At 35.2% G+C, this 27,505-nt stretch overlaps 1 protein-coding gene across 6 annotated transcripts in view; it reads left to right on the top strand.

The window, feature by feature from the left end:
* The window catches only part of CSMD3 (CUB and Sushi multiple domains 3), a 1,263,431-nt gene that overhangs the window by 175,876 nt on the left and 1,060,050 nt on the right, over nt 1–27,505 (top strand). For all 6 annotated transcript variants that reach the window (XM_058698868.1, XM_058698869.1, XM_058698867.1 and 3 more), the window contains exon 3: nt 21,084–21,196. In XM_058698868.1, coding sequence (XP_058554851.1) covers nt 21,084–21,196 — 113 coding nt within the window. The remainder of the gene's footprint in view (nt 1–21,083; nt 21,197–27,505) is intronic.

The raw sequence follows: 27,505 nt of genomic DNA, 5'->3' as shown, positions 1-27,505 counted from the left end.
TTGGAAGCGTGTGTGTGTTTAGGAATTTGTCCATTTCTTCCAGTTTGTCCAGTTTGTTGGCATATAATTTTTCATAGTATTCCCTGATAATTGCTTGTATCTCTGAGGGACTGGTTGTAATAATTCCATTTTCATTCATGACTTTATCTATTTGGGTCATCTCCCTTTTCTTTTTGAGTAGCCTGGCTAGAGGTTTGTCAATTTTGTTTATTTCTTCAAAAAACCAACTCTTGGTTTCGTTGATCTGCTCTACCGTTTTTTTAGATTCTGTATTGTTTATTTCTGCTCTGATCTTTATTATTTCTCTTCTTCTGCTGGGTTTGGGCTGCCTTTGCTGTTCTGCTTCAATTTCCTTTAGGTGTGCTGTTAGATTTTGTATTTGGGATTTTTCTTGTTTCTTGAGATAGGCCTGGATTGCAATGTATTTTCCTCTCAGGACTGCCTTCGCTGCATCCCAAAGCGTTTGGATTGTTGTATTTTCATTTTCGTTTGTTTCCATATATTTTTTAATTTCTTCTCTAATTGCCTGGTTGACCCGCTCATTCTTTAGTAGGGTGTTCTTTAACCTCCATGCTTTTGGAGGTTTTCCAGACTTTTTCCTGTGGTTGATTTCAAGCTTCATAGCATTGTGGTCTCAAAGTATGCATGGTATGATTTCAATTCTTATATACTATGAAGGGCTGTTTTGTGACCCAGTATGTGATCTATCTTGGAGAATGTTCCATGTGCACTCGAGAAGAAAGTATATTCTGCTGCTTTGGGATGCAGAGTTCTAAATAGATCTGTCAAGTCCATCTGATCCAATGTAGCATTCAGGGCCCTTGTTTCTTTATTGACTGTGTGTCTAGATGATCTATCCATTTCTGTAAGTGGAGTGTTAAAGTCCCCTGCAATGACCACATTCTTATCAATAAGGTTGCTTATGTTTAAGAATAATTGTTTTATATATTTGGGGGCTCCGGTATTCGGCGCATAGACATTTATAATTGTTAGCTCTTCCTGATGGATAGACCCTGTAATTATTATATAATGCCCTTCTTCATCTGTTGTTACAGCCTTTAATTAAAAGTCTAGTTTGTCTGATATATGTATGGCTACTCCAGCTTTCTTTTGGCTTCCAGTTGCATGATAAATAGTTCTCCATCCCCTCACTCTCAATCTAAAGGTATCCTCAGATCTAAAATGAGTCTCTTGTAGACAGCAAATGGATGGGTCTTATTTTTTTATCCATTCTGATACCCTATGTCTTTTGGTTGGCGCATTTAATCCATTTACATTCAGTGTTATTATAGAAAGATATAGGTTTAGAGTCATTATGATGTCTCTATGATTTATGCTTGTAGTGATGTCTCTGGTACTTTGTCTCACAGGATCCCCCTTAGGATCTCTTGTAGGGCTGGTTTAGTGGTGACAAATTCCTTAGGTTTTTGTTTGTTTGGGAAGACCTTTATCTCTCCTATTCTAAATGACAGACTTGCTGGATAAAGGATTCTCGGCTGCATATTTTTCCTGTTCAGCACATTGAAGATCTCGTGCCATTCCTTTCTGGCCTGCCATGTTTCAAAAGAGAGATCAGTCACGAGTCTTACAGTTCTCCCTTTATATGTGAGGGCACGTTTATCCCTTGCTGCTTTCAGAATTTTCTCTTTATCCTTGTATTTTGCCAGTTTCACTATGATATGTCGTGCAGAAGATCGATTCATGTTACGTCTGAAGGAAGTTCTCTGTGCTTCTTGGATTTCAATGCCTTTTTCCTTCCCCAGTTCAGGAAGTTCTCAGCTATTATTTCTTCAAGTACACCTTCTCTCTCTTCCTCCTCTGGGATACTAATTATGCGTATATTATTTCTTTTTAATGTATCACTTAGTTCTCTAATTTTCCCCTCATACTCCTGGATTTTTTTATCTCTCTTTTTCTCAGCTTCCTCTTTTTCCATAACTTTATCTTCTAGTTCACCTATTCTCTCCTCTGCCTCTTCATTCCAAGCCGTCGTCGTTTCTATTTTGTTTTGCATTTCGTTTAAAGCGTTTTTCAGCTCCTCCTGACTGTTCCTTAGTCCCTTTATCTCTGTAGCAAGAGATTCTCTGCTGTCCTCTATACTGTTTTCAAGCCCAGCGATTAATTTTATGACTATTATTCTAAATTCACTTTTTGTTATATTATTTAAATACTTTTTGATCAGTTCATTAGCCATTGTTATTTCCTGGAGATTTTTTTGAGGGGAATTCTTCTGTTTGGTCATTTTGGGTAGTCCCTCCAGTGGTGTGGACCTGCAGGGCACTTCCCCTCTGCTGTGGTGTATAACTGGAGTTGGTGGGCGGGGCCGCAGTCAGACCTGATGTCTGCCCCCAGCCCACCGCTGGGGCCACAGTCAGACTGGTGTGTGCCTTCTCTTCCCCTCTCCTAGGGGCGGGATTCACTGTGGGGTAGCGTGGCCTATCTGGGGTACTTGCACACTGCCAGGCTTGTGGTGCCTGGGATCTGGCGTATTAGCTGGGGTGGGTAGGCAAGGTGCATGGGGGCAGGAGGCGCAGGCTTAGCTCGCTTCTCCTTAGGTGATCCACTTCAGGAGGGGCCCTGTGGCAGCGGGAGGGAGTCAGATCCGCTGCCGGAGGTTTGGCTCCGCAGAAGCACAGAGTTGGGTGTTTGCGCGGAGCGAGCAAGTTCCCTGGCAGGAACTGGTTCTCTTTGGGATTTTGGCTGGGGGATGGGTGGGGGAGATGGCGCTGGCGAGCGCCTTTGTTTTCCGCCAAACTGAGCTCTGTCGTCCGGGGGCTCAGCAACTCTCCCTCCCTTTGTCCTCTAGCCTTCCCGCTTTCTGAGCAGAGCTGTTCACTTATGACCTCCCAGATGCTAAGTCGCGCTTGCTGTCGGAACACAGTCCGTCCGGCCCCTCCGCTTTTGCCAGCCAGACTCGGGGGCTCTGCTTGGCCGGCAGGCTGCCCCTCCACCCTGGCTCCCTTCCGCCAGTCCGTGCAGCGGGCACCGCCTCTCCGCCCTTCCTACCCTCTTCCGTGGGCCTCTCATCTGCACTTGGCACCAGAGGCTCCGTTCTGCTAGTCTTCTGGTGGTTTTCCGGGTTATTTAGGCAGGTGTAGGTGGAATCTAAGTGATCAGCAGGACGCGCCGTGAGACCAGCGTCCTCCTATGCCGCCATCTTCCCTCCCTCCCCAGCTGCAACAACTTCTTACTAGACATGTCTCTGGAGGCAAGGGGAACAAAAGTAAAAATGAACTATTGGGACCTCATCAAGATAAAAAGCTTCTGCACAGCAAAGGGAACAATCAAAAAAACTAAAAGGCAACCAACAGAATGGGAGAAGATATTTGAAAATGGCATATAGGATAAAGGGTTAGGATCCACAGTCTCTAAAGAACTTATCAAACTCAACACCAAAAAAACAAATAATCAAGTGAAGAAATGGAGTGAAGAAGACATGAACAGACAATTTTTCAAACAAGACTTCCAGATGGCTAACAGACATGTGAAAAGATATTCAACATCACTCATCATCAGAGAAACACAAATCAAAACCACAATGAGGTACCACCTTACAACTGTCATACTGGCTAAAATGAACAACCTTACAACAGATGTCAGTAAGGATGTGGACAAAGGGGGGCCCTTTTGCACTGTTGGTGGGAATGCAAACTGGTGCAGCCACTCTGTAGAACAGTATGGAGGTTTTTCAAAAAATTAAAAATAGAACTACCCTATGACCCAGCAATTGCACTACTAGGTATTTATCCAAAAGACAGAAAAATGCTGATTTGAAGGGGTACATGCACCCCCAATGTTTATAGCAGCACTATCAACAATAGTCAAATTATGGGAAGAGCCCAATGTTCATCTCCTGATGGATGGATAAAGAAGATGTGGTATATGTACATAGTGGAATACTACTTGGCAATCAAAAAGAATGAAACCTTGCCTTTTGCAACAACATGGATGGAACTAGTGTATTATGCTACGTGAAATACATCAGTCAGGGAAAACAAATATATGATTTCAGTCATACGTGTTATTTAAGAAACAAAACAGATAAACATAGGGGAAGGGAAGGAAAAATAAGATAAAAACCGAGAGGGAGACAGACCAAAAGTGATTTACACACAGAGAACAAACAGAGTTTGTGTTTTTTTTATTTTTGTTTTTTGTTTTTTGTTTTTTTTTTGCGGGGGGAATGGGTTAAATGAGTTCTGGAAATTAAGGAGAGCACTTATTGGGATGAGCACTGCGTGTTATATGTAAGTGATGAATTGCTAGGTTCTACAACCGAAACTAATACTACACTGTATAACTAACTTGAATTTAAATTAAAAAAATAATAGTAGACTTGAAGAGATGAAACCAGGCCAAAGGGGAAGAAGCACTCCACAGAATATTTACTATTGGAAGGAAATAAAGCTAGAGGGGAAAGGAAGGGGTTAGAATTTCCAGAATACAGAACAAACTGACTATTCTGCTGTGCACCATGCTATTACCATGGAAGGAGGTGGATTTAGTGGGCCCTGGAGCCAAGGGGGTAAGCCACCCAGCAAATGTTGACCCCATTAAGGGGAATCACATGCCCATCACTAGAACCACTGAGAAAAAGACTGCTTCTAAGAACAAAGCTAGGATCCTCAAAGCAATGTAAACCACTTACATTGTTCTTCCAGAAACAAAAGAAGAGAAAGAGCTTCTACAGCTCAAAAGAGAACAAATGACAAGGCAACAGGCTTTTTAATGAGATTCGGTTTTGGACATAATTGTTGCAATCCTGATTAGATATCCAAGTGGGAATGTAATATAGTGGTCAGATATATAGGTGTGGAGGTCAGGTAAGAGGCTGTTGAGACATAAAAATGTGGCACCTATCAAAGGATCTATGCTTTAATATTCAGAGCAAAATTTCACAGTAGAAACAGTGAAGTCATGTCTCTGTCCACACATATGTAAAAGTACCCAGCTAAAATAATGATGCATCATATTATAAAGGCCACTGGACCAACACAAAGAAAGCATTTTTCTAGGAATTTTTGATCAGGACTCCAAAATAAAATCCTACTTGAACAGTGTTTTTGTTACAATTTTTTTTCATCTGTATTCTTCCATTCACTCCTATCCACTCTCTTTTTTCCTTATTTCTTCTCATTTTTTTTCCTTCTCATTTTATTAACGTACCAGTTAATTTTATGAGCATTACCTCCAATGTTACTATCTAAAATTTAAGTCTACCGGGGTGCCTGGGTGGCTCAGTCAGTTAAGCATCCGACTTCGGCTCAGGTCATGATCTCGCAGTCCATGAGTTCAAGCCCGGGGTCAGGCTCTGTGCTGACAGCTCAGAGCCTGGAGCCTGCTTCCGATTCTGTGTCTCCCTCTCTCTCTGACCCTCCCCCATTCATGCTGTCTCTCCCTGTCTCAAAAATAAAATAAACGTTAAAAAAAATAAAATTTAAGTCTACCATGAATAAAACTATGAAATTTAATAGCATGCCATCCTCATATGCTCTCAAAAGTTACATTTTTGTCACATTTACAAGAATATTCTCAATTCTCCACAAAATCAGCAAATATTTTAATATGTAAAATAAGTCCATTCCTTTCTCTATCCTACAGGACTAATGAAAATAATTGATTAAACTCCTCCATATAATCATCTGGTTTCAATGTACAGAAAGTTTGGTCTTCATAGAATATAATTTCTGAATATGTTTACCAGTACTTAGTTGATGAATATTTTTCTGTTTTATCTATATCTTTGTTGATCTAATGGTGAAAAACTTACATTATTCAATTCTTTCTCAAATAATTTCTCATCGTTTAAGTAAGACCATGGCAATATTTGGAATATAAATTATTTTATGAACTTTTTCATGCAATAATTTATGTATGTGTTTATTTAGCATTATATTTGCCATGGTCTTCTCTTTCAATTACTTTACTTTTCTTCTCATCTTACTTCACTCAATATAAAAAATAAACTATTTCTATTATTCCAATGATATTTCATCAAAATGGCCTGCTTGGGATTCTCACTCTTCCTCTCTCTCTCTCTCAAATAAATAAGTAAATAAATATTTTAAAAAAGAAATAATAACGATATTTATGTTATGTGATAATTATTAAAAAATCATTTTTGAAGGGGCTCTTGGGTGGCTCAGCTGGTTAATCATTCGACTCCTGATCTCCACTCAGGTCATGATCTGATGGTTCTTGGTATTGAACCGGCATTGGGCTCTGCACTGACAGAGTAGAGCCTGCTTTGAATTCTCTCTCTCCATCTCTCTCTTGCTCCTCCACTCTCTCTCTCTCAAAATATATAAATAAACTTAGTCCTTTTGAGGCAAGCATTATAAATTTGATACCTAGGATAAATTAATAGTTATAAATATGATAAACGCTGATTCTTAAACCTAACTAGGTATTTGCTTCAATCATGCTATCATTCTAACTTTGTCTATGTAGTAGTAGAAGCATGAGAACTGGAGATGTAAATAAGCAAGTACTGTTTTTTCCTTTTCTATTATTTTCACTAAAACATACTCATTGGCATTTGTCTATTGATATTTATTTTCTTTTCTTTGTGTTTTTCATATTAGAATACATACTTATTTCAGATAAGATGTATTCCTTTGGTTAGAGAACCCATAGTTTATAGATGGTGATATACCACTTTGGACACAGACAATGATTTATCTTTCTTTGCTATACTCCATAGCATCTGATGTCTCCGTGGCTATTGGTAGGGGAACAAGTATCTCAAGTCCCTGAACAATCTTGCTTATTTTTTGCCTATTTTCCCAGTGTAATTGTTAACAAAGTGCTCTCCAAAGAGCCCCAAATTAGAAAAAATAGACACATGGCTATCTATTAGCCTTATAGAAAGAATTCAATAATTTATATTCATTCCAGATATGATCAATGGTTAACTTAGTTTAGCTTCTCACATAGTAACTTCATTAACTTTTAAAGGAATGTGATTCTAAAACATTCTCCTTCAATTGGGTGTTAAAAATAAAATGTATTTCAATCGTCCAAATGAGTTTCTACCATACTTATCAAGAAACGGTTAAATGATTGGAATTTTCTGGTGCTACTGTATTCTAATCAATTTTAATACTGTACTATTAATTTCTTGATAATAGGAAAAAACTATTATAGGAAATTTGTATGTTTAAAACAGATGAGATATAGTGCATATCTAGCACAACTTCAAATCATATTTCCATGTTTTTTTAAAAACTAAATTATATACATTTCTATATTTATGTATTTGTATATCATTAAAGTATAAGTAATTATTATTCTCCATGTTAGTAAATATCACTCAAGAATCCCTAGGATATTGGGGAGCCTGGTTGGCTCGGCGGTAGAGCGTGCAACTCTTGATTCAGGGTTGTGAGTTCAAGTCCCATGTTGAATGTAGAGTTTACTTAAGGACCCCTAGGATATTGAATGTGGAACACCAAGGTACATAAAGATATTATCTCTAAAGTAAAACGGAATATTTATACCATCATCTAATTATGTTTGCTAACATGTATCACATTTAATCATCTTCAGTGTTATGAAGTGTAAAATTTTACAATTTTTTTTGATCCTGTAAAAGAATGATTTAAAAAAAATACTTTATATATAGTAACACAGTCCATAACAATATAAGACATAATTTAATATTTAATTTTAACCATTTGTTAAATTTAAAATGTTTGGGTCTGAATTATGATTATTTTTAAATAATAGATTATTGGACTGATTTTTCATTTAACATACAAATTATCTGATAACACAAATTAGCTTAAATCATGTCCAAATACACTAATTAGGTAGAGAAATGACTGTGCATATGTTCTATGCCAATGCATTCTCATATTAATATTTTCTTTATCATATATTCCAACAGAGACAGATTATAATTTTATTTAACCTAAAATAGACAAAGTTTTCAAAAGGCTACATCATTTACCAGTTGTATTGATATATGTATATATATAAAGAGATCATTATCTCAAAGACAGTTGTGAAAATTTATAAGAAAGTGATGTTGGGCACAATGGATAAAATTAATGATTATGTACACTTTGTTAGAGTAATTGGTATAGTCTCAATTGCATCTATTCAGTATCTTTTAAAACAAAGTATTGACTTAGAAGCAGAACTAAAACTACTCTGTCAAAGAGCCCACACTTTTCTAATTTTTAGAATATCTAGGTTAGACTGTACAGTATCTTTATAAAAACATATTTAATCATTACCAGCATAAAGCTTTATTTAAAACTCTCCAACTACAGTGTTTTATTTACTTTTTGTACAATTTAATACTTTATCTAAATCCATAAAACTGGTGAGTAGCATCAAATATCAAAATCTTTTTTATGATCAGTTTAGGTTAAATAAAAATTTGTCTTCATCTCTGGACTATAAAGAATATAGAATAAGTATATCTATATTAGATATCTCTGTAGGGACATTGATTAAGTGTATGGTCATTTCTCTTTTAAGAACAAACCTTTTGGGGCACCTGGGTGGCTCAGTTGGTTGAGCGTCTGACTTCAGCTCAGGACATGATCTCACAGCTCATAGTTTCAAGCCTTGCATCGGGCTCTGTGCTGACAGCTCAGAGCCTGGAGCCTGCTTTGGATTCTGTGTCTCCCTCTCTCTCTACCCCTCCCCCATCCATGCTCTGTCTCTAAAAAATGAATACACCTTAAAAAAATGTTTTTTTTTTTTAAAAAAGAACAAAACTTTTAATGCCTAGGAAAAAAAAAAGACAAAATTCTATACTTCCAACATATACATGTGTTATATATAAAAAACATGTCATATAATTTTCATGTTTTGCTAAACTGAGAGATAATCAGTAATATCTTTCTGGGAAACACAAAAAGCCATTAATTTTGAGTTAAATCCTTATCTATGTGTATTGGATAAATGGATCAAACAGTTGTTAACATGGAAGAATACAAAATATACATTTGTAGAATCATGTTTTTCTTTTTCCTCCTTAGTGAATGTAGAGGACCATAAGAATTACAGTAAAATTCAAATGTCAAGGTAGTATAATATGGCGTGTCAGAGGTCTTTGGAAGGTATAAGGAAAAGACAGCAGTGTTTATAGCGGATGGAGGGAATCACTTCGCTTAACATCAAGAATTTCAGGTTTCTAAGGACAAATATGGTCTCATCCCATCTCTTCCGTTCTTTCTCCTTTTTTCTCCCCTTTCTTCCTAATTGGAAAGTTTTATCAGTGATTAGGGGATATAATAAAGTTCTCATCTCTTTCTTACTCATACATTTACCTTAAGCAAACATCATGTAATGGGTCTTTACTAATTTTATATCCAAAATAAAAGGCTTAGGAATGTTAAACTTGGCGGGGGGAGCAATTTAGAAGAGCATAATAGCATATACTTGAAGAATTACACTTAGTTACATAATCCAAGTCTATTGTAAGTATTAATAATTTGGTGCTATAGGAAGAAAATTCTGGTTGGTTATGAAAGAACTTTCTAATTCTCATGTTTGTTATTAAGAGTGAATAACAATAACAGCAAACACTTCTGTAGTACTTGCTAAATGCCAGGCATTGTTCCAAGTGATGTGCTTGGATTCACTTACTTAAAACTGACAAAAACTTAAGGTGTAGGTACTATTTCCATTCATATTTTGCCAGTGAGAAAGCAGATAGGGAGGGAACTAACTTGCCCTATGTCACACAATAGCAAATGGCCACACAGAGATTTACTCCAGGGAGTCCAACACCAGAGTTATCATTTAATGTGTTTATGCCAATAAGATGAGCCCTGGGTAGCTTTATCACCAAAATAATTATGGTAGAAATAGTATTTATCATGTGTGAAGCACTTGCTAAATTTTTATAAGCATTATCCCACTTAATCCTCACAAAATAGCTATGGGATAATTCCTTGGATTAACCTCATCTTACCCTGAATTTATTGAGATAAAATACCTTACCCAATATCACATTACTGACAAGCAGTGAAATATGTGTTTTCCAGTTGTATACCCTAGAATCCAAGCTTACGGTCCCTAACTTCAGCTGCTTCATAAAACCCCAACTTTGGAAAATATGTTCATGAACAACTGCAGGTAATTACGCAAGATGGGGACCTCATAAAATAGATTTAAATGTCTAGCATTCATTAATTGCCCACCATAAAGTCACTATACTTCAAAACTTTTCAGGTTCAATTACACTGTCATTGGAATTATGATCATTTATACTACCAAAGATAAGTGGCTCAGTGAATGAATAAATAAAATAAAATCAGAAAGAAGGGACATTATGCAAGTTTGGCAATATTGGCAGAAGACAGTGGAAAAAAATTGCAAAGACTGATTTTGAAAAAACTTTCTAGTAATATATTACATGGGTCCTGGGTAAAATGTTGATCCTAAAGATGAAACTCTAACATCACAGTAGAGAATGAGTTTTATGTAAATGGAGTAACTCTAGATACAGTGAGTTGAGAACATGTTCAAACTTTTTGAGGGAAGAAAAAGTTTTCTCGATAGAATAGTGGTTATACAATATTTGTGCATCTCTAAGGTTCAGAAAGTAAGGGAAAAAACCTAAAATACTTAAAGCATGTAAATATGTAATAACAAGAATAATAATTTCAGACCAAGGAATGAAGGTCAGGGAGAACTTCACTACCTTTCAGAAATCAGAAATTTGCAGTGATGAGCTCAATTGTTTGTAAGATCAAAACAATTGCTTTAAACATAAATTCTAGTAAGCTGATGGAAAAATCTCACCTCTAACACCTGTTAAAGTCCATGCACCTACCTGTCAAGACATAATAATAACTAACACTTTTAATCCACTATCTAAATCTTACGGAAGTGGCAAAATCTATCAGAGAACAATGTTGGCAAGAGAAGTATTCTGGCAAGTTTCCAAGATTTACAGGTACTTCATTCAATACAGTGGAAAGAATATGAAAGAGTGGAAATGAAAGCTGGTCACCTACCTTTATATCTATAACTTTACTATGTTCATAGTCATATCCGTATCTACCCTAATCCTTATCCATATCCATATGTATATCAACGTATGTACTCATTTCCATATCTGCGTCTATACCTAACAGATGTTCCTAACATTGTGAATTTGCTTTCTCACATAAGATGCCGTTTTCAGGAATTTTATATTTGAGAGAAGTTTCTGCTCATTTAATTGCAACAAATGATATAATTATTCAAATATTGCCACAGCCATCTTTTCCTTTGATATTACAATTAGTGACATCTTGATGCAACCATGAATTATCAGGCTGTGCTTCATGTACCCCAATATCAATAGGGTATACATGATTTATTATCACAGAACAGTCATTATTTTAAATATCTGCTTGTTCCTGAGGTTTTCCCATTCATTCTGAAATTAAATAGATTAACAGTTCACTTCAGCAAAGAATTCCCTGTATATCACCTGGATCATTTTTAAGAACTGTATAACCTTTGTTTATAAGAACAAAGTAAAATTGTAAGATACTTTGATCTAAATTTCTTACTGTGAGTAATGAGAAATCATCATGAGAATGCTGGTTCTATAATACAATTTATCTTAGCTATAGCATGACATAGAACGCAAATGAAAGGGCAGTAGATTTGGAGTCATAGTACTAATGAAACTAACACTTAGTGGCTATTTCTTAGATTCCAGAAAATATACCAGGCCATTCCACATGAATTCTCTAATTTAACCATCACAAAGCTGGGGATTTGGGGTAATGTTACCACTTTTATTTTAAAAGAAAGCTTGCTCTCTTTATCTTTTTCTACTCCCCATGTCTGTTTCCACCCAAACTCGTTATAAGCAGTAATAAGAGAATAGCCTTTTAACTTAAAAATATGGCTTTTGGGGCACCTGAGTGACTCAGTCAGTTATGCCTCTGACTCTTGATTTCCGCTCAGGTCATGATCTCATGGTTTGTGGGTTCAGGCCCAGCACTGGGCTCTGCACGGACAGTGTGGAACCTCCTGGGATTCTCTCTCCCGTTCTCTTTGCCCCTCCCCTGCTCATGCTCTGTCTCAAAATAAACATAAAAAAATAAAAAAATGTTAACTATATGTGTGTGTGTGTGTGTGTGTGTGTGTGTGTGTGTGTGTGTGTATTTAAGGAGCATTTGACTACATTGTTGTAGTACAGATCCAGTCATTCTTGACTCTCAGTCTCCTAGAAATAACACCTCGTTAGAAGTTGGTAAACATATGTCTCACATTCAGGTCCTTTATCCATTTTGAGTTTATTTTTGTGAATGGTGTGAAAAAGTGGTCTAGTTTCAACCTTCTGCATGTTGCTGTCCAGTTCTCCCAGCACCATTTGTTAAAGAGACTGTCTTGGGGCGCCTGGGTGGCTCAATCAGTTAAGCGTCCGACTTCGGCTCAGGTCACGATTTCGCGGTCCGTGAGTTCGAGCCCCGCGTTGGGCTCTGGGCTGATGGCTCAGAGCCTGGAGCCTGCTTCCGATTCTGTGTCTCCCTCTCTCTCTGACCCTCCCCCGTTCATGCTCTGTCTCTCTGTCTCAAAAATAAATAAAACTTAAAAAAAAAATTATAAAGAGACTGTCTTTTTTCCATTGGATGTTCTTTCCTGCTTTGTCAAAGATTAGCTGGCCATACGTTTGTGGGTCTAGTTCTGGGGTTTCTATTCTATCCCATTGGTCTATGTGTCTGTTTTTGTGCCAATACCATGCTGTCTTGATGATGACAGCTTTGTAGCAGAGGCTAAAGTCTGGGATTGTGCTGCCTCCTGCTTTGGTCTTCTTCTTCAAAATTACTTTGGCTATTCGGGGCCTTTTGTGGTTCCATATGAATTTTAGGATTGCTTGTTCTACTTTCGAGAAGAATGCTGGTGCAATTTTGAATGGGATTACATTGAATGTGTACATAGCTTTGGGTAGTATTGACATTTTGACAATATTTATTCTTCCAATCCATGAGCAGGGAATGTCTTTCCATTTGTTTATATCTTCTTCAATTACCTTCATAAGCTTTCTATAGTTTTCAGCATAGACATCTTTTACATCTTTGGTTAGATTTATTCCTAGGTATTTTATGCTTCTTGGTGCAATTGTGAATGGGATCAGTTTCTTTATTTGTCTTTCTGTTGCTACATTGTTAGTGTATAAAAATGCAACTGATTTCTGTACATTGATTTTGTAACCATCAAAACCCTAGAGGAGAAAGCAGGAAAAGACCTCTCTGACCTCAGCCGTAGCAATCTCTTACTCGACACATCCCCAAAGGCAAGGGAATTAAAAGCAAACATGAATTACTGGGACCTTATGAAGATAAAAAGCTTCTGCACAGCAAAGGAAACAACCAACAAAACTAAAAGGCAACCAACGGAATGGGAAAAGATATTTGCAAATGACATATCGGACAAAGGGCTAGTATCCAAAATCTATCAAGAGCTCACCAAACTCCTCACCGAAAAACAAATAACCCAGTGAAGAAATGGGCAGAAAACATGAATAGACACTTCTCTAAAGAAGACATCCGGATGGCCAACAGGCACATGAAAAGATGTTCAACGTCGCTCCTCATCAGGGAAATACAAATCAAAACCACACTCAGCTATCACCTCACGCCAGTCAGAGTGGCCAAAATGAAGAAATCAGGAGACTATAGATGCTGGAGAGGATGTGGAGAAACGGGAACCCTCTTGCACTGTTGGTGGGAATGCAAATTGGTGCAGCCACTCTGGAAAGCAGTGTGGAGGTTCCTCAGAAAATTAAAAATAGACCTACCCTATGACCCAGCAATAGCACTGCTAGGAATTTATCCAAGGGATACAGGAGTACTGATGCATAGGGGCACTTGTACCCCAATGTTTATAGCAGCACTCTCAACAATAGCCAAATTATGGCAAGAGCCTAAATGTCCATCAACTGATGAATGGATAAAGAAATTGTGGTTTATATACACAATGGAGTACTACATGGCAATGAAAAAGAATGAAATATGGCCCTTTGTAGTAACGTGGATGGAACTGGAGAGTGTGATGCTAAGTGAAATAAGCCATACAGAGAAAGACAGATACCATATGTTTTCACTCTTATGTGGATCCTGAGAAACTTAACAGAAACCCATGGAGGAGGGGAAGAAAAAAAAAAAAAAAAAAGAGGTTAGAGTGGGAGAGAGCCAAAGAATAAGAGACTCTTAAAAACTGAGAACAAACTGAGGGTTGATGGGGGGTGGGAGGGAGGGGAGGGTGGGTGATGGGTATTGAGGAGGTCACCTTTTGGGATGAGCACTGGGTGTTGTATGGAAACCAATTTGACAATAAATTTCATATATTGAAAAAAAAACAAGTTGGTAAACATTTATATAATGAGACAGGTATTATTCTTATCCATGATGCTTTAAGAGTTTCCATTACGTTGTACTATAAAATGGTACACTGTCATTATTTTTTTTAATTCTTAAATAAACAGACCATTATTCAAAGAGCATATGCATTGACATTATAAATTACTTTCTTGTAATTTAAATTTAAACCAATTTTGCATTAATTACCAAATAATTATTTTAGTATGTTTCCTGTTAGTCATTGATGGAAAGATATAAGTTCGTTAAGTAATTCTCCCTAAATCTAGTTACTCTATAAAGTGTGAGACATCATTAATGTTTCTGAATCTTTGTAAGTGGAAATGATTAAAGAATGTTTGCTTTCATCTAAAAGGGACCATAAGAAGTAACAGGGTCACTCATTTCAAGTGCATGATTTTTAAAACATACAGCAGCCTCTGATAAATGCTTTGCCTAGTAAATAATAAAATGTTAAAATATATTTGAGGTGTATGTATGATTAGGAAGCAGGGAGAATGATGCTATACATTAGAAACTATAAAACGTAGGATGAAAAATAAACAACATGTGTGCCATTCTGTCACATAAGAGGATCTACTGGAAAAAAATGGCCATAAACTAGCCCTGGGCCATGAGAAATATTCACCAAATAACAGTGAAATATGAAAACCAGAGGAAATGTTATAAATTTTTCATTAAGCTAAATGTCTTAAGAGGAAATGATTGTTCTTTAATCTGAGTTTACATGCATATGTGCTAAACTTATGATGGTAGAAAATGGTGATTGTTTTGATAGCATAAAACAAAGTCACTACTTAAAATTAATAAATTTCATGAGCACCTGGGTGACTTAGTCGGTTAAGCGTCCGACTTTGGCTCAGGTCATGATCTAACAGTTCATGGGTTAGAGCCCCGCGTCAGGCTCTGTGTTGACAGCTCAGAGCCTGGAGCCTACTTTGTATTTGTGTCTCCCTCTGTCTCTGTCCCACCCCCACTCACACTCTGTCTCTCTCTCAAAAATAAACAAACATTTTTAAAAATTTTTAAAATTAATACATTTCAATCCTCAGCCAATTTTTCTCAATTTTTAACATTTAAAAAAAAATAATATCTGAAGGAAATTTACATTGCATCACTCTAGGATTTTCCCCTGATATATTTGCTGACTAATCTTACTTAGTTTTCCACTAGGAAAATCTCTTTGCTAACCACTAGTGATATTAGCTGTAAATGCATCAACAAGTACAGATGGGCATTCCACATTAACTTCCTGGCCTTTAATTTAATGACCTTAAAACTGTGACACAGTTTTTACCAGTATCAACTACTTAAAGCCATCATGTGGGTAAAATTATATTCTTATCTATTCCAAATATCTGTTAAGAAATTTATACAGGCATTGTGAAGAAACAAAAATGAATTAAATATGTACTGCCCTCATGAAAAAATCACATTACTTATGGTAAAAATCACTACTGGAAAAGAAATGCACTGGAGTTAGAAGTTATGGGTTTACTTCTTTGCTCCACTGCTCACCAGCAGTATGAATTTGAACTATTTACTGATCATTTTCGAACTGTGATTTCTTCAATTGTAAGTCAGAGAAAATAGAGTTTCGCTATGGTATTCTTTTCAAAGGAACATAAAATGCCATTCACTATGCAGTTTTAAAATACATCAATACGAGGAAATATAATTTATAATTCAATGATTTAACAATAAATGCAAAACACCAAATTTCACAAGTATCTGAATCAGTACAAATGATTGATGGAAAAAGATCATACTTACCCATAAAAGACTGTGATTTTTAGATTACCTAGAAAACATGTTAATTTCAAGTACAATACATGTATATTTAAATATTATAATTCATAGTTAATATTAAAGATAAAAATCATATTAGCTTTACCTGAAAAGTAAGTTTTAAAACTATATAGTTATATCCTGAAAAATACTTCAAATAGAGGTGCCTAAGATACATGATCTCCCTTCAACTTTTGAGGTTACTATTATGGTGAAAATTATGTCTTATTCAACAGGAATGTCTATGTAGACTACCTGAATTTTCTTAACAATTGGAGTCCCTTGACATTTTTATGATTTTTGAGAATGCTGTTCTAAGAACACAGTTTTTTTGTTTGAAAAAGCAAGTGCTCTGATGGCATTCACGTTCTCCTACCACCCAAATTCATGAACTTAACAGCTGTTTATTGAGGGCCCTCCTACATGATAGATACTTCATGAAAGCACTGCTGATAAACTACTGAGTTACAAGGAATGACTTCAGAAAGGTTAGCATCCAAAGGAGAAAGAAAGATGCTTAATAAATAACTACACACAGAAATACTAACTTACAAAATGAAGTCTTAAAAGTATAGACATACAACAGAAATTTATTGGGGTTTTGGTTATAGACCACTGAAATAAAGTGAATATCACAATAAAGCAAGTCAAATGAACTTCTTTCATTTCCCAGTGCATATAAAACTGTGTTTACCCTATACTGTAATCTATTAAGTATGCATTATGTAAAAAATGGACATTAAATATTTTAATTTAAAAACGCTTTATTATTTAAAAATGCTAACCAATCTCTGAGTTTTCAGTGAGTCATAATCTTGTGCTAGTCGAGGGTCTTGCCACTATGTTGACGGCTGCTGACTGGTCAGGGTGGTGGTTGCTGAAGGCTGGAATGGCTGTGGCAATTTCTTTTGTTTTTTAAGATCTTATTTATATGTAATCTTTGATGTATATAAAAGCATAGCCTAGTATATGTTGGTATAAATGGCATATTTTAGGGGTGCCTGGGTGGCTCAGTCAGTTGAGTGTCTGACTTTGGCTCAGGTCATGATCTCATGGTTCACGGGTTTGAGTCCCACGTCGGGCTTTGCACTGACAGAAAGTAGCCTGTTTCAGATTCTCTGCCTCCTTCTTTGCCCCCTCCCCCACATGTGTTCTCTCTCAAAAATAAACATTAAAAATTTTAAAAAAATCTTAAATCGAGACTTGGACGTTCAACCAACTGAGCCACCCCAGTTCCCCATATAATCTTTTATGTATTTGAAACTATAGCCTAGTATATTCTGGTTATACGTGACATATTTTAAAAAACAAGGATACAAAAACATTGAAGATTAAAAGATGATCTAGATTAATTCTAATAAGTTACAGATTTATGAGTATCAAGATAAAGTTTACAATCAGATTATTAGAAATATAGTAGCACTTCATAAAGACAAAATATTCAATTTACTAGGAAATATAATCATTTAAACTGTACACACCTAATAATGTAGCCCCCAAATATATTTTAAAATGGACATAACTACAAGGAAAACTATAAAAACTACAATCATATTGTGAGATTTTAGCATATCTCTTTCATCAACTAGTCTATCAGATTTTTAAATTATAGTTAGCAAAGAGAACACTTGAACATGATTAACAAATCTATCTAAAAGATATACTAAATGCTGCTCCTAGCCAATGATAAATACTCATTACAGTAGCCAGAGTGATCCTAGAATAATGGTTCTCTGGGAATGGATGAATATGTTAAATTGCACGGCAAAAATAACTCTACAAATGGGATTGAGACAGATGTTATAATAGGAAAATATCTGAATTATCAATTTGAACACAAACTAATTACATGAGCATGTAAAAGTTGAGAACTCTCTCCATCTGGAGGCAGAAGAAGAGGCAACAGAAGGATGAGGTGGAAGGAAAGACTAAAGATATTTGAAGAAAGAGAACTCGCACTGCCCTTGCGGAGTCTGAAAAAGCAAGAAGGGGCCACAAACTGAGAAATGCAGGCAATCTCTAAAACCTGAGAATGACCCCAAGCCAACGTGACCTTAGTCCTACAACTGCATGGAATTTAAATCTGGCAACAGCTTTATAAATTTGGAAGTGAGAGCAGATATAGCTCCAGAGGTTCTAGAAGCAATGCAGCCCAGCTAACACTTTGATTTCAGCTTCATGAGACTCCAAGCAGAGAACCAGTTGAGCTATAGTCTACCAACCCCCACATAACTATGAGATAATAATGCATATTCAGTTTGTGTTAATTTGGATTAGGAATAGAAAAATAATATATTTTCCTTCGTAAGAAAACTAGGCACATAATAAAAAATCACAATATCTGACCCATAAAACAAATCTTGAGAATCTCAAAGGATTCAATTCATACAGAAAATGTTATCCAATTGCAATGCAAGTGAGATATACATGGTAAGCAGATATAACTAAAGCAACTCATTGGTTTATAATTTCAGAGATATACTTCTAACCAGGAGCCAAATAGGAAATCATGCAACTTACTCAGCAAAAAGAGAAAAAATTAAAGTTTTAAATGCTGATAAACCTTAGAGAAACTTCCAGATAAGTATGTACAAGTGAACTTCTGCAAGAATGTTGATGAAAACACACTGGACTGATCATAGACAACCCAAATGCCCATCAACTGTAGAATGTATAAATTTAGTGTGGTGTATTTATTGCAAAAGACTCCTATACAGCAGTGGTTCTCAAAATGTGATCCATGGATGTTTGAAGGTCTTTAGGCACTTTTAGGGGTTCTACAAGATCACTGAACTAGCCACTTTTTCATGGAACACCTCTTTACTGGAGTGACTGACATAAATGTTAATCACATCTGTTATGTCTGGCATATATTTTTTGAAACACACACACACACACACACACACACACACACACACACGCCCACGCATATACACATGCAATGAACCTGAATTGTTACTTCAAGGGAAAACAACTGACAGGATCTGTTGTTAATGATGAAATCTGAGTTTACAAGTAAAAAAAAAATAGAATTTTGGAAAGCTTCAATCCATTACTGTAAGCTTTAAAGTTTCTCCAAGTTTAATGACTTCTAATGAGATCAGTAGCAATAAAAATAAATGTGATTTTTTTGATAGTTTATAATAAAATGTAACATTTGGAAGATCTAACTCAAATGATCAATGCTTGTTAAACGTTGCCTGGATAAAAAGGACCCATTATAAGAACGAGGTGAAGCAATGAATTTTAATGCTACACAATACAACAATTAATTCAACATCAAAACTAACTTGTGAAGTTTTTGTATAGTATCAAAAAAGAGCATCCACTTTAATCTGCAAAGGCTATTAGAAATAGCTTCCCTTTTCCAACCACACACTTAAGTGAGGCCAGAGTTCTTCATATCCATCAACCAAAATAATGTAATCCAAAATATTGAATAAAGAAGTAGATTTGAGAATCCAAATAATTTCTGCTAATAGACCAGATATTAAAAAGATTTCTAAAAAACAAAATACAAGGCATTCTTTTCATTTTTGTTTTGGAAAAGATACTTATCTTGAATTGAAATATGATTGACGTAAACATGTAATGTGCCTATTCTGGTTATTTTTAAATTAAGTAACAAATGCACATGTAAAAAACAGTTCTCAGTTTTATTTTAAATAGGGCAAATATTGGGGCACCTGGATGGCTCAGTCAGTTGAGCAACTGATTTTGGTTCAGGTCATGATCTCACGTTTCGTGGGTTCGAGCCCACGTCAGGTTGTGCTGACAGCTTGGAGCCTGGAGCCTGATTCAGATTCTGTGTCTCCCTCTCTCTCTGGCCCAGTGCTACTCACATTCTATCTGTCTGTCTCTCTCAAAAATAAAAAAAACATTAAAAAAATTTAAATATGGCACATGTTGATAAATCCCAAAAAATCTTTTTGGGGTTCTTAATAATTTTTAGAGTATAAGCACACCTGAGACAAATGAGAGTTACTGTTATACGGCAATGAAATATATGGTAATTTCAATGTAGATTAATCCTGTACAATGTTGGGCAAAAATAGCAATTACTGTGTATTTAAAAAGGTATAATTCCATTTTATAACATTACTAATTCTTATTCCAATAATAATAAACATGATAAAGTAAAGAACATAAAAGGCAATTCATAGAAAAATTAAAAAGTATGTACTTTCATTAATTTTAGAAAAACTATATTCCATGTATGTGGTTTTCTTTAATTCTTAATTTCTCTTTTCTGGTTTAGAAAAAGTATCAGTTGTAAATTAATTACATAACCAAGCTTGTAGCTATATTCAATAAAGTATTAACAAAATAAGCAATACATTTTGGTAAAAAATCAAATATTTGTTTTGTAAAATATGCAATATAACCAAAAAGCAATTTGCATCTATTAGTTTTAATAGAACTAACTGAAATTTTAGAATATGATAAAGCAAAAAAATCACATCATTTGTAGACTCTTCAGTTTCAAGATGTCATATCTGGATCACATTTTTCCTTTAATATTAAATTTTAGTAAATACCACTCTTTTTATATATTCTAAACTATCAGGAAAAAAATTATTGACAAATATATCTTCTGCATATTCAGTTGTTAAAATCAGGAGCAAAAGATACCTAAACACACACACTCTCACAATTCATTTCCCAAAGTCTAAATTGATCAGTATTTTCATATAGATGACATATGTACTAGATACGATAGTTATGCACGTTCATATATATGTAAATAACCGTATATTTATATATATCTACAGGAATTGTTTTTGATGAGTGAGTTTTAATCAACATAAATTCGTTTATAAACCCTCACATACACACACATACACACATTTATACAAAGCTTGGGGATTTGATAAAATGACTTTTAATGCTCTTTCAACTCTATTAGGTAAAATGTCTATTAACACTAACAATTAATTTCATTTATGTTTTTAGGTTAACAGGATTCCATCTGCCACCACCAGTGACAAGTACCAAATCTGTGTTCTCACTACGTTTGACCAGTGATTTTGCAGTTAGCGCTCATGGGTTTAAAGTATATTATGAAGGTAAGTGATATTAACATAAAATGACCACTGCCCAGTGTAATTGAGTCAAACCAAACTTCTCTGAGGTGGAAATGGTAGAAGAATCACCAGACAGGAAAATATTATTTATCCTGTTAGCTCAAATCTTATCCTGAGGGTCACGTTAATCATCATTAACATACAATAAAATGATGGAATTGGTATGCTTTAATGTTTCACTTGCAGTGTACCTGAAGAGAGGAAAATCTTTCCCTTAAGTCTTCTTAGGAGATGAGACCATGAAACCATTATGGGGTTAGACATTCCCAAAAGTGAACCGAATATGAGAGTAACAGGAAATTAGGTATGATTTGAGATTCAGGCATCACAGACTCCACCCTATTTTCCTGTGTATTTTGCCTCTCTGCCAGAAAATAACCTGGTAATCTGTCTTCTCTGCAGGTTAAGAGTCAAGAAAAACAGTCTATTAAGAGACATGAGTTTATGTCTTCCATTCTAAGCCAGACTTTACAGTTCCACATATCCATAATCCCTAAAACCATAAAGTGTTACCTAAAACCATACCTAAATACCTAAAACCATAAAGGAAAACCAAGAAGTTCTTGACACTAAGGTTTTACCTGGAAGTTGGTACAAACTCATTTTGGCATCAAAACATGACCGGAACTAATTGGAGGCCACTAATAACCTCTATTTATCCACATAATGTGGTTACTCAAGTTTCATTCTGCAAAGATTGTTTGATAATTCAGTGTACCACAGGCTCTGCTGATGGCGTTAAAAATGTATAGAATCTGCATGTGTTCCCTATTTACAATGTGAAAAAAATTCTGACGGTAAAAATACTCCATTCCCAAAGGTCTCAGATGGAGTTCATGGACTTGTAATTACTTCTTTAAGTTGCACCTAGTTTAGGGAAGAGTCCCTCCCTACCTACAGGAATAGCATATCAGATATCAACTCACCTCCCCAGGGGACCATATTACCAGAATGCATCACACGAGATATAAAATTATCATAACAGATACATAAATACAGTAGCAGGGGTGGTTACTTTCTAAAGCACATTATAATTCAAAATATGTTTAAAGAGCACACTGGAAAACAGATATAAAGTAGACTTGCTTTAGTATAAAGGTTAACAGTTTGCATGTGAGGAAAGTTTTAAAACAAACATTTCATCTTAGTGCTATCTTTCTCACTAGAAAAAAAATCCTCTAGCAAACAAATGAGTAAAAATATTTTCTCCTTTTTATACCCTAAATGACACATCACAGCAGTTTTTACACTATTTTCTACCTAATACATTTCTTAACTATCTTTTGTCTGGCAGTGGAGGCTGCGTTCTAACACTTATTTTCCTCCGTTGTGCTAGTAATAATCCTTATTTTTCTAAGGTGATTTCACCATAATTGAGTATTTTATCTTGGCAACTTAATTCATAGTTTAAAACACTACAAACACAAAGGTTTAATTTTAAGTATAATTTTGGCAATATTGAAGGAGTTAGTAATACAATAATTTTCTATTAGAGGCTCCTTAATAGAAAACCTGTACTCTGTTCATCAAAATATAAATATATTTTAGGCTGGTTGATTCTTTCAGTAAGTACTAAGTATACCAAAAATGTAGTAACTTGGAACATGAGTTAAGATGTTGCCGAGTTTTCTGGTTTGGCTGTCAAGTGTCATGAAATACACTCAAAACTATTTTCAAAGCTCTCTATTCTTTCTAGATGCACAACATTAAATTTCTGTCTTTTCTGCTTTTCAAGTGTCATGAAATACACTCAAAACTATTTTCAAAGCTCTCCATTCTTTCTAGATGCACAACATTAAATTTCTGTCTTTTCTGCTTTGTAAAAATGTATTCATATATCTTTATGACACTTAAATGTTTTGGAGGTCCTGACTTAAAATATAAGGTTAGACATCCATATAGTATTGAGGGATTGGTATTCATGCTACAGAACATCTTCAAGCATTGATTTGTGATAGCACCTTCCACCATGTTTACTAGCTTTCTATTGGTACTTCACAAATGAATACAAATTTAGCATCTTAAAACAAAAATATACTAACTCACAGTCCTGGAGCTGAGAAGTCCTGGTGATCTCTGCTAGTTTCTCCGTTCAGGGTCTCGCAAGGCTGAAATAAAAATGTCAGCTGGTTGGTCTCTTATCAGAAGGCTCTGGAAAGAAACTAGTGCCCATTGGTCCTAAAGACCTCTCTCTTCCTTGTTCTTGGGCCCTAAGTGTGAGAGCCAGCAACTGCTGCACTCTTTCTCATTGTTGAAATCTCTCTGATTTCCCCTTCCCCATGTAAAATTTGCTAAGCTTAATTACATTTGCAAGGTTCTTTTTGTCATGTCCTGTGACATATCCAGCGGTTCGAGAAATATCGGGTGGTAACGGGTGGGAGGGGAGAGGAAAAGATGGGCGTCATTTATCCTACCACACCATGCCACACTAGCTAACATTTTCTAGAGGGAGTAGCTCTGAGTTGTTAATTTAACCATGGCCAATAATACTGTCAAGGCCAGCAGGTGTGGTGGCCTCTCATGCTCATATCCTCTTGGCTATGTTCCAGGCCCCTCAGTGAGTGCCTAAAAACATGGATAGTACCAAACTCTGTATATACTTTATTTTCTCTTATACATACATACTAAAGTTTAGTTTATAAATTAGGCATAGTAAGAAATTAACAATAAAATGAATAATTATACTAATATACTGTAACTAAAGTTATGTGAACTGCGGCGCTCGCTGTCTCTCAAAATATTGTACTATACTCACCTTCCTTATGACGCTGTGAGATGATAGAATGCCTACGTGACCAAGTGAGGGGAATGACGTAGGCACTGTAGTGTAGAGTTATGCTACAATTGAACCTCTGATGATTCGTCAGAAGGACCGTTGGCTCAGAGACCACAGTTCACGCCAGGTAACCTAAACCGACAATAGCGAATCTGCAGAAAGTGAAACTGCAGATAAGGCAGGACTATCATACAGTGACGTCCAGGAAATGTAGTTAAAAGTTTCAAAGCCCGTTTTTCACACCCTTACATTTTTTTAATGTTTGGTTATTTACTTTGGGGGGTGAGGGGGTAGGCGTGCGTGCGCGTGATAATGTGAGTGGGCGAGGGGCAGAGAGAGAGGGAGAAAGAATCCAAAGCAGGCTCTGCTGTCAGCGCAGAGCCTAACAGCAGGACTTGATCCCACAACTTGTAAGATCATCACCTGAGCCAAAATCGATAGCGGGTGGCTTAATTGGCTGAGCACTCAGGTGCCCCAACACCCCTACGTTTTGAATCCAAGCAATCATATCACAATTACCTCAAATTCCAACTCTGGACCCTCCTGAATCTACTAATCCGGACATTTCCTCTAAATTTATACCTGCATGATTTTTTTATGTTTTCATTTTATTTTTCAGATGATCCTAATATCTGAATCTCATTTATTTTCATTCCATCTTCCTGTATATAATCATTTACAGTTTTTTTTAATTAAAGTGTGGTTGAGACATGCTGTTACATTAGTTTCAGGTGTACAACATAGTGATCCAACAAGCTTATAGACGCTGTGCTCATCACACGTATAGTTACCATCTGTCACCATACAACCCTATTAGAATACCATTGACTGTATTATGGTTTACCTTTCATCTTAATCTTTTAAAATGTCCTTAAATCTCGTCCTTGTGTATTAGAATTTATGAGATTTCTATTTATTACTAATAGTTGTGAATTTATCTGTGTTTCTCAATCTGCCAACACTGGACCACACATATCAGAACCATCTGGATAATTTGTTAAAATGTAAAATATAGAATTCTTGGCTCCAATTACATATCCTGAATCACACTGTGGAGTGAAGTCCTAGCATATGCATTTCAATTCCAATTGCAAATCCAAAATAGAATAAATAAATGATAAATGTAAGTCAGTCTCTGATCTTCACAGAACCCAGTTATTAAAATCCTTTATTGTCCCATTACAACCCATTTACTTAAAAACTGTCCCTGTTTCCTAAATTTTGATCAAGTTGACTTGAAACATTTTTCTTTTAAACTTCTTGAAGTCCAAGTTGTGAGTTTTTAAATTTGTGTGGAAAATTTCCCCATTAAAACTAGCTGTATATATCTTTATCTTTTCTCATTACTGTCTATCATACACCTCTATATATCTTGTCACTATTTCCCAAAGTTTGTTTTATAGGACTTTTTCATTTGTTTATGTTAATAAAAACAAATGAGTAAAACAGTGTTCTATGAAACAATAAATTTGAGAAAAACGAATGTATACCATGTTGGATAGTCATATAACCATTTTTCAAAATTTCATTGAGATAAACCTGATTAAGATTGTGTTCTACGGAACACACAATGAGAAATGTGCTTATATCTTTTCTAAATCTGCCAAACAACTCAAAATATATTCCAGTTTCTACTAAAAAGCTATTTTGTGTAATAGAATTGTTTTGCATTTTGCTTCAAAGATGCATAATCACTCTTTATAGGTAAAAGAGCATATAGTTACATACTATGGGATATTTTACCCTTTTAGAATCATTTATTGTGGAAACAAAGTAATATAATGAAAGCATATTGTGGATCATGTATATATAAATATTATATATATGATAGTAAGTGGTTACTCTAATGTTTATGAGAATCTCAATAAATAATTTCAGCATAATCAGTGAGCCAATTCAATGATCAGAAACAGACTTAAAATTACAGTCTTGAAAACTCACTTCAAACACAAGGTAGTTGTTATGCCTTAATGATTATTGATCTGTATGACCAAGTAATTAAGAAAACATAGGGTTAAAATGTTCACCTTTAGAAAATATCCAGTTAAATCATTTTCACATTTTAATTCAGAAGTACAAAAATTTGGCTAATAACACTACTATTACTAGGTAACATTTACGGAGTTATTTCTTTGGGCCAATCACAGTGCTAAACATTTTACAAGTATTTTCTCACCCTAGAAAATTATATGAAAAATGTAATGAGCAATAATTTAGCAAAAAAATTAAGGTTAATATAAAAATATGTTTAAATGACCTACAAATGTAAACCCATAAAAATATGTTTAAATCATCTACAAATGTAAACCAGACCTACAAATGTAAACCCATAAAGATATGTTTAAATTATCTACAAATGTAAACCATATACATTTTCGAGACATTTTATATCTAACTATAAACCGTAATTCCATTTATAGTTAAATGGATATGATCACATAGAGTTTAGTACAAAGAGTATTAAAAAATAAAAATTACTGATAATGTATATTAAAACAATATGAACATAAAAGCTGAAATGTATTCTTATTTATTTATTTATTTACTTACTTACTTACTTATTTGAAAGAGAGAGAGAGAGAGAATGCAAGTGGGGGAGAGGGGCTGTGGGAGAGAGAGAGAATCTTACTTTTAGGTTCCACACTCAGTGCAGACCTGATCCCAGAACACTGGGATCTTGACCTGAGCGAAAATCAATAGTTGGATGCTCAAAGGGCTGAACCACCCAAGAGCCCCCATTCTTATGTATATTATATGTGACCTATATATTCTTTGTCCTTTTTAAATACTTGGCATACAAATGAATATTTATACTACTTACTATTCTGTTTAACTATCTGTCACAGATGTTTACTAAAAGTTTATCCTTGAGAACAAAAAAAATGACATTAGTGATTTTTAATTTTAGGGGTTCTTTTCGATTCCTAAGCTTTAAAAATTTAAATTGCAGTACCATGAAATTTCATGAAGAGTTTATAATCTAGGATCAAGTTAATTATACTTCTGACCAGACAGTTGAATTGTAGCAAGAGAAATTTATGTAATTAAATCACATATATTAAACAGGTTGGTAGCAATAAAGGTAAGTTGGGTTCATAAAAGAAGTTAATGGATCATCCACCTTAAATACTTCTAAGAATAAATGAAAGATCTTACATTAAAAAAACCCACAGATGTCATACATGTAAAGACATTTTCTCCTCTTGATCAAATTCAAATCTTTTGCCTTTCACATTTCATAGTCAACCTACTTAGGCACAGAAACATCCTAATCCTAAACTGACCTTCTAAGTCATGATTGTCTTTTCTCCCTTTTAAAGAGTTGGAAGTGTTCAAAATCCCAAATTAGAGAATGACACCTTTTTCATAAATATCAGCTACAGAATGAAGTTAAAGGACACAGTATTATAATAAATATGTGGATGGCTTTAAACAAGAGTTTATTAAATTTTGAGTTGTTTTACCTCTATTATCCAGGAAGATATAAATCACATTCATGGTGCTCACAACAAAAC

The sequence above is a fragment of the Neofelis nebulosa genome, chromosome 14 (genome assembly GCF_028018385.1).
Source record: "Neofelis nebulosa isolate mNeoNeb1 chromosome 14, mNeoNeb1.pri, whole genome shotgun sequence".
Lineage (NCBI taxonomy): Eukaryota > Metazoa > Chordata > Mammalia > Carnivora > Felidae > Neofelis > Neofelis nebulosa.
This window is presented reverse-complemented; position numbering and strand designations above follow the sequence as displayed.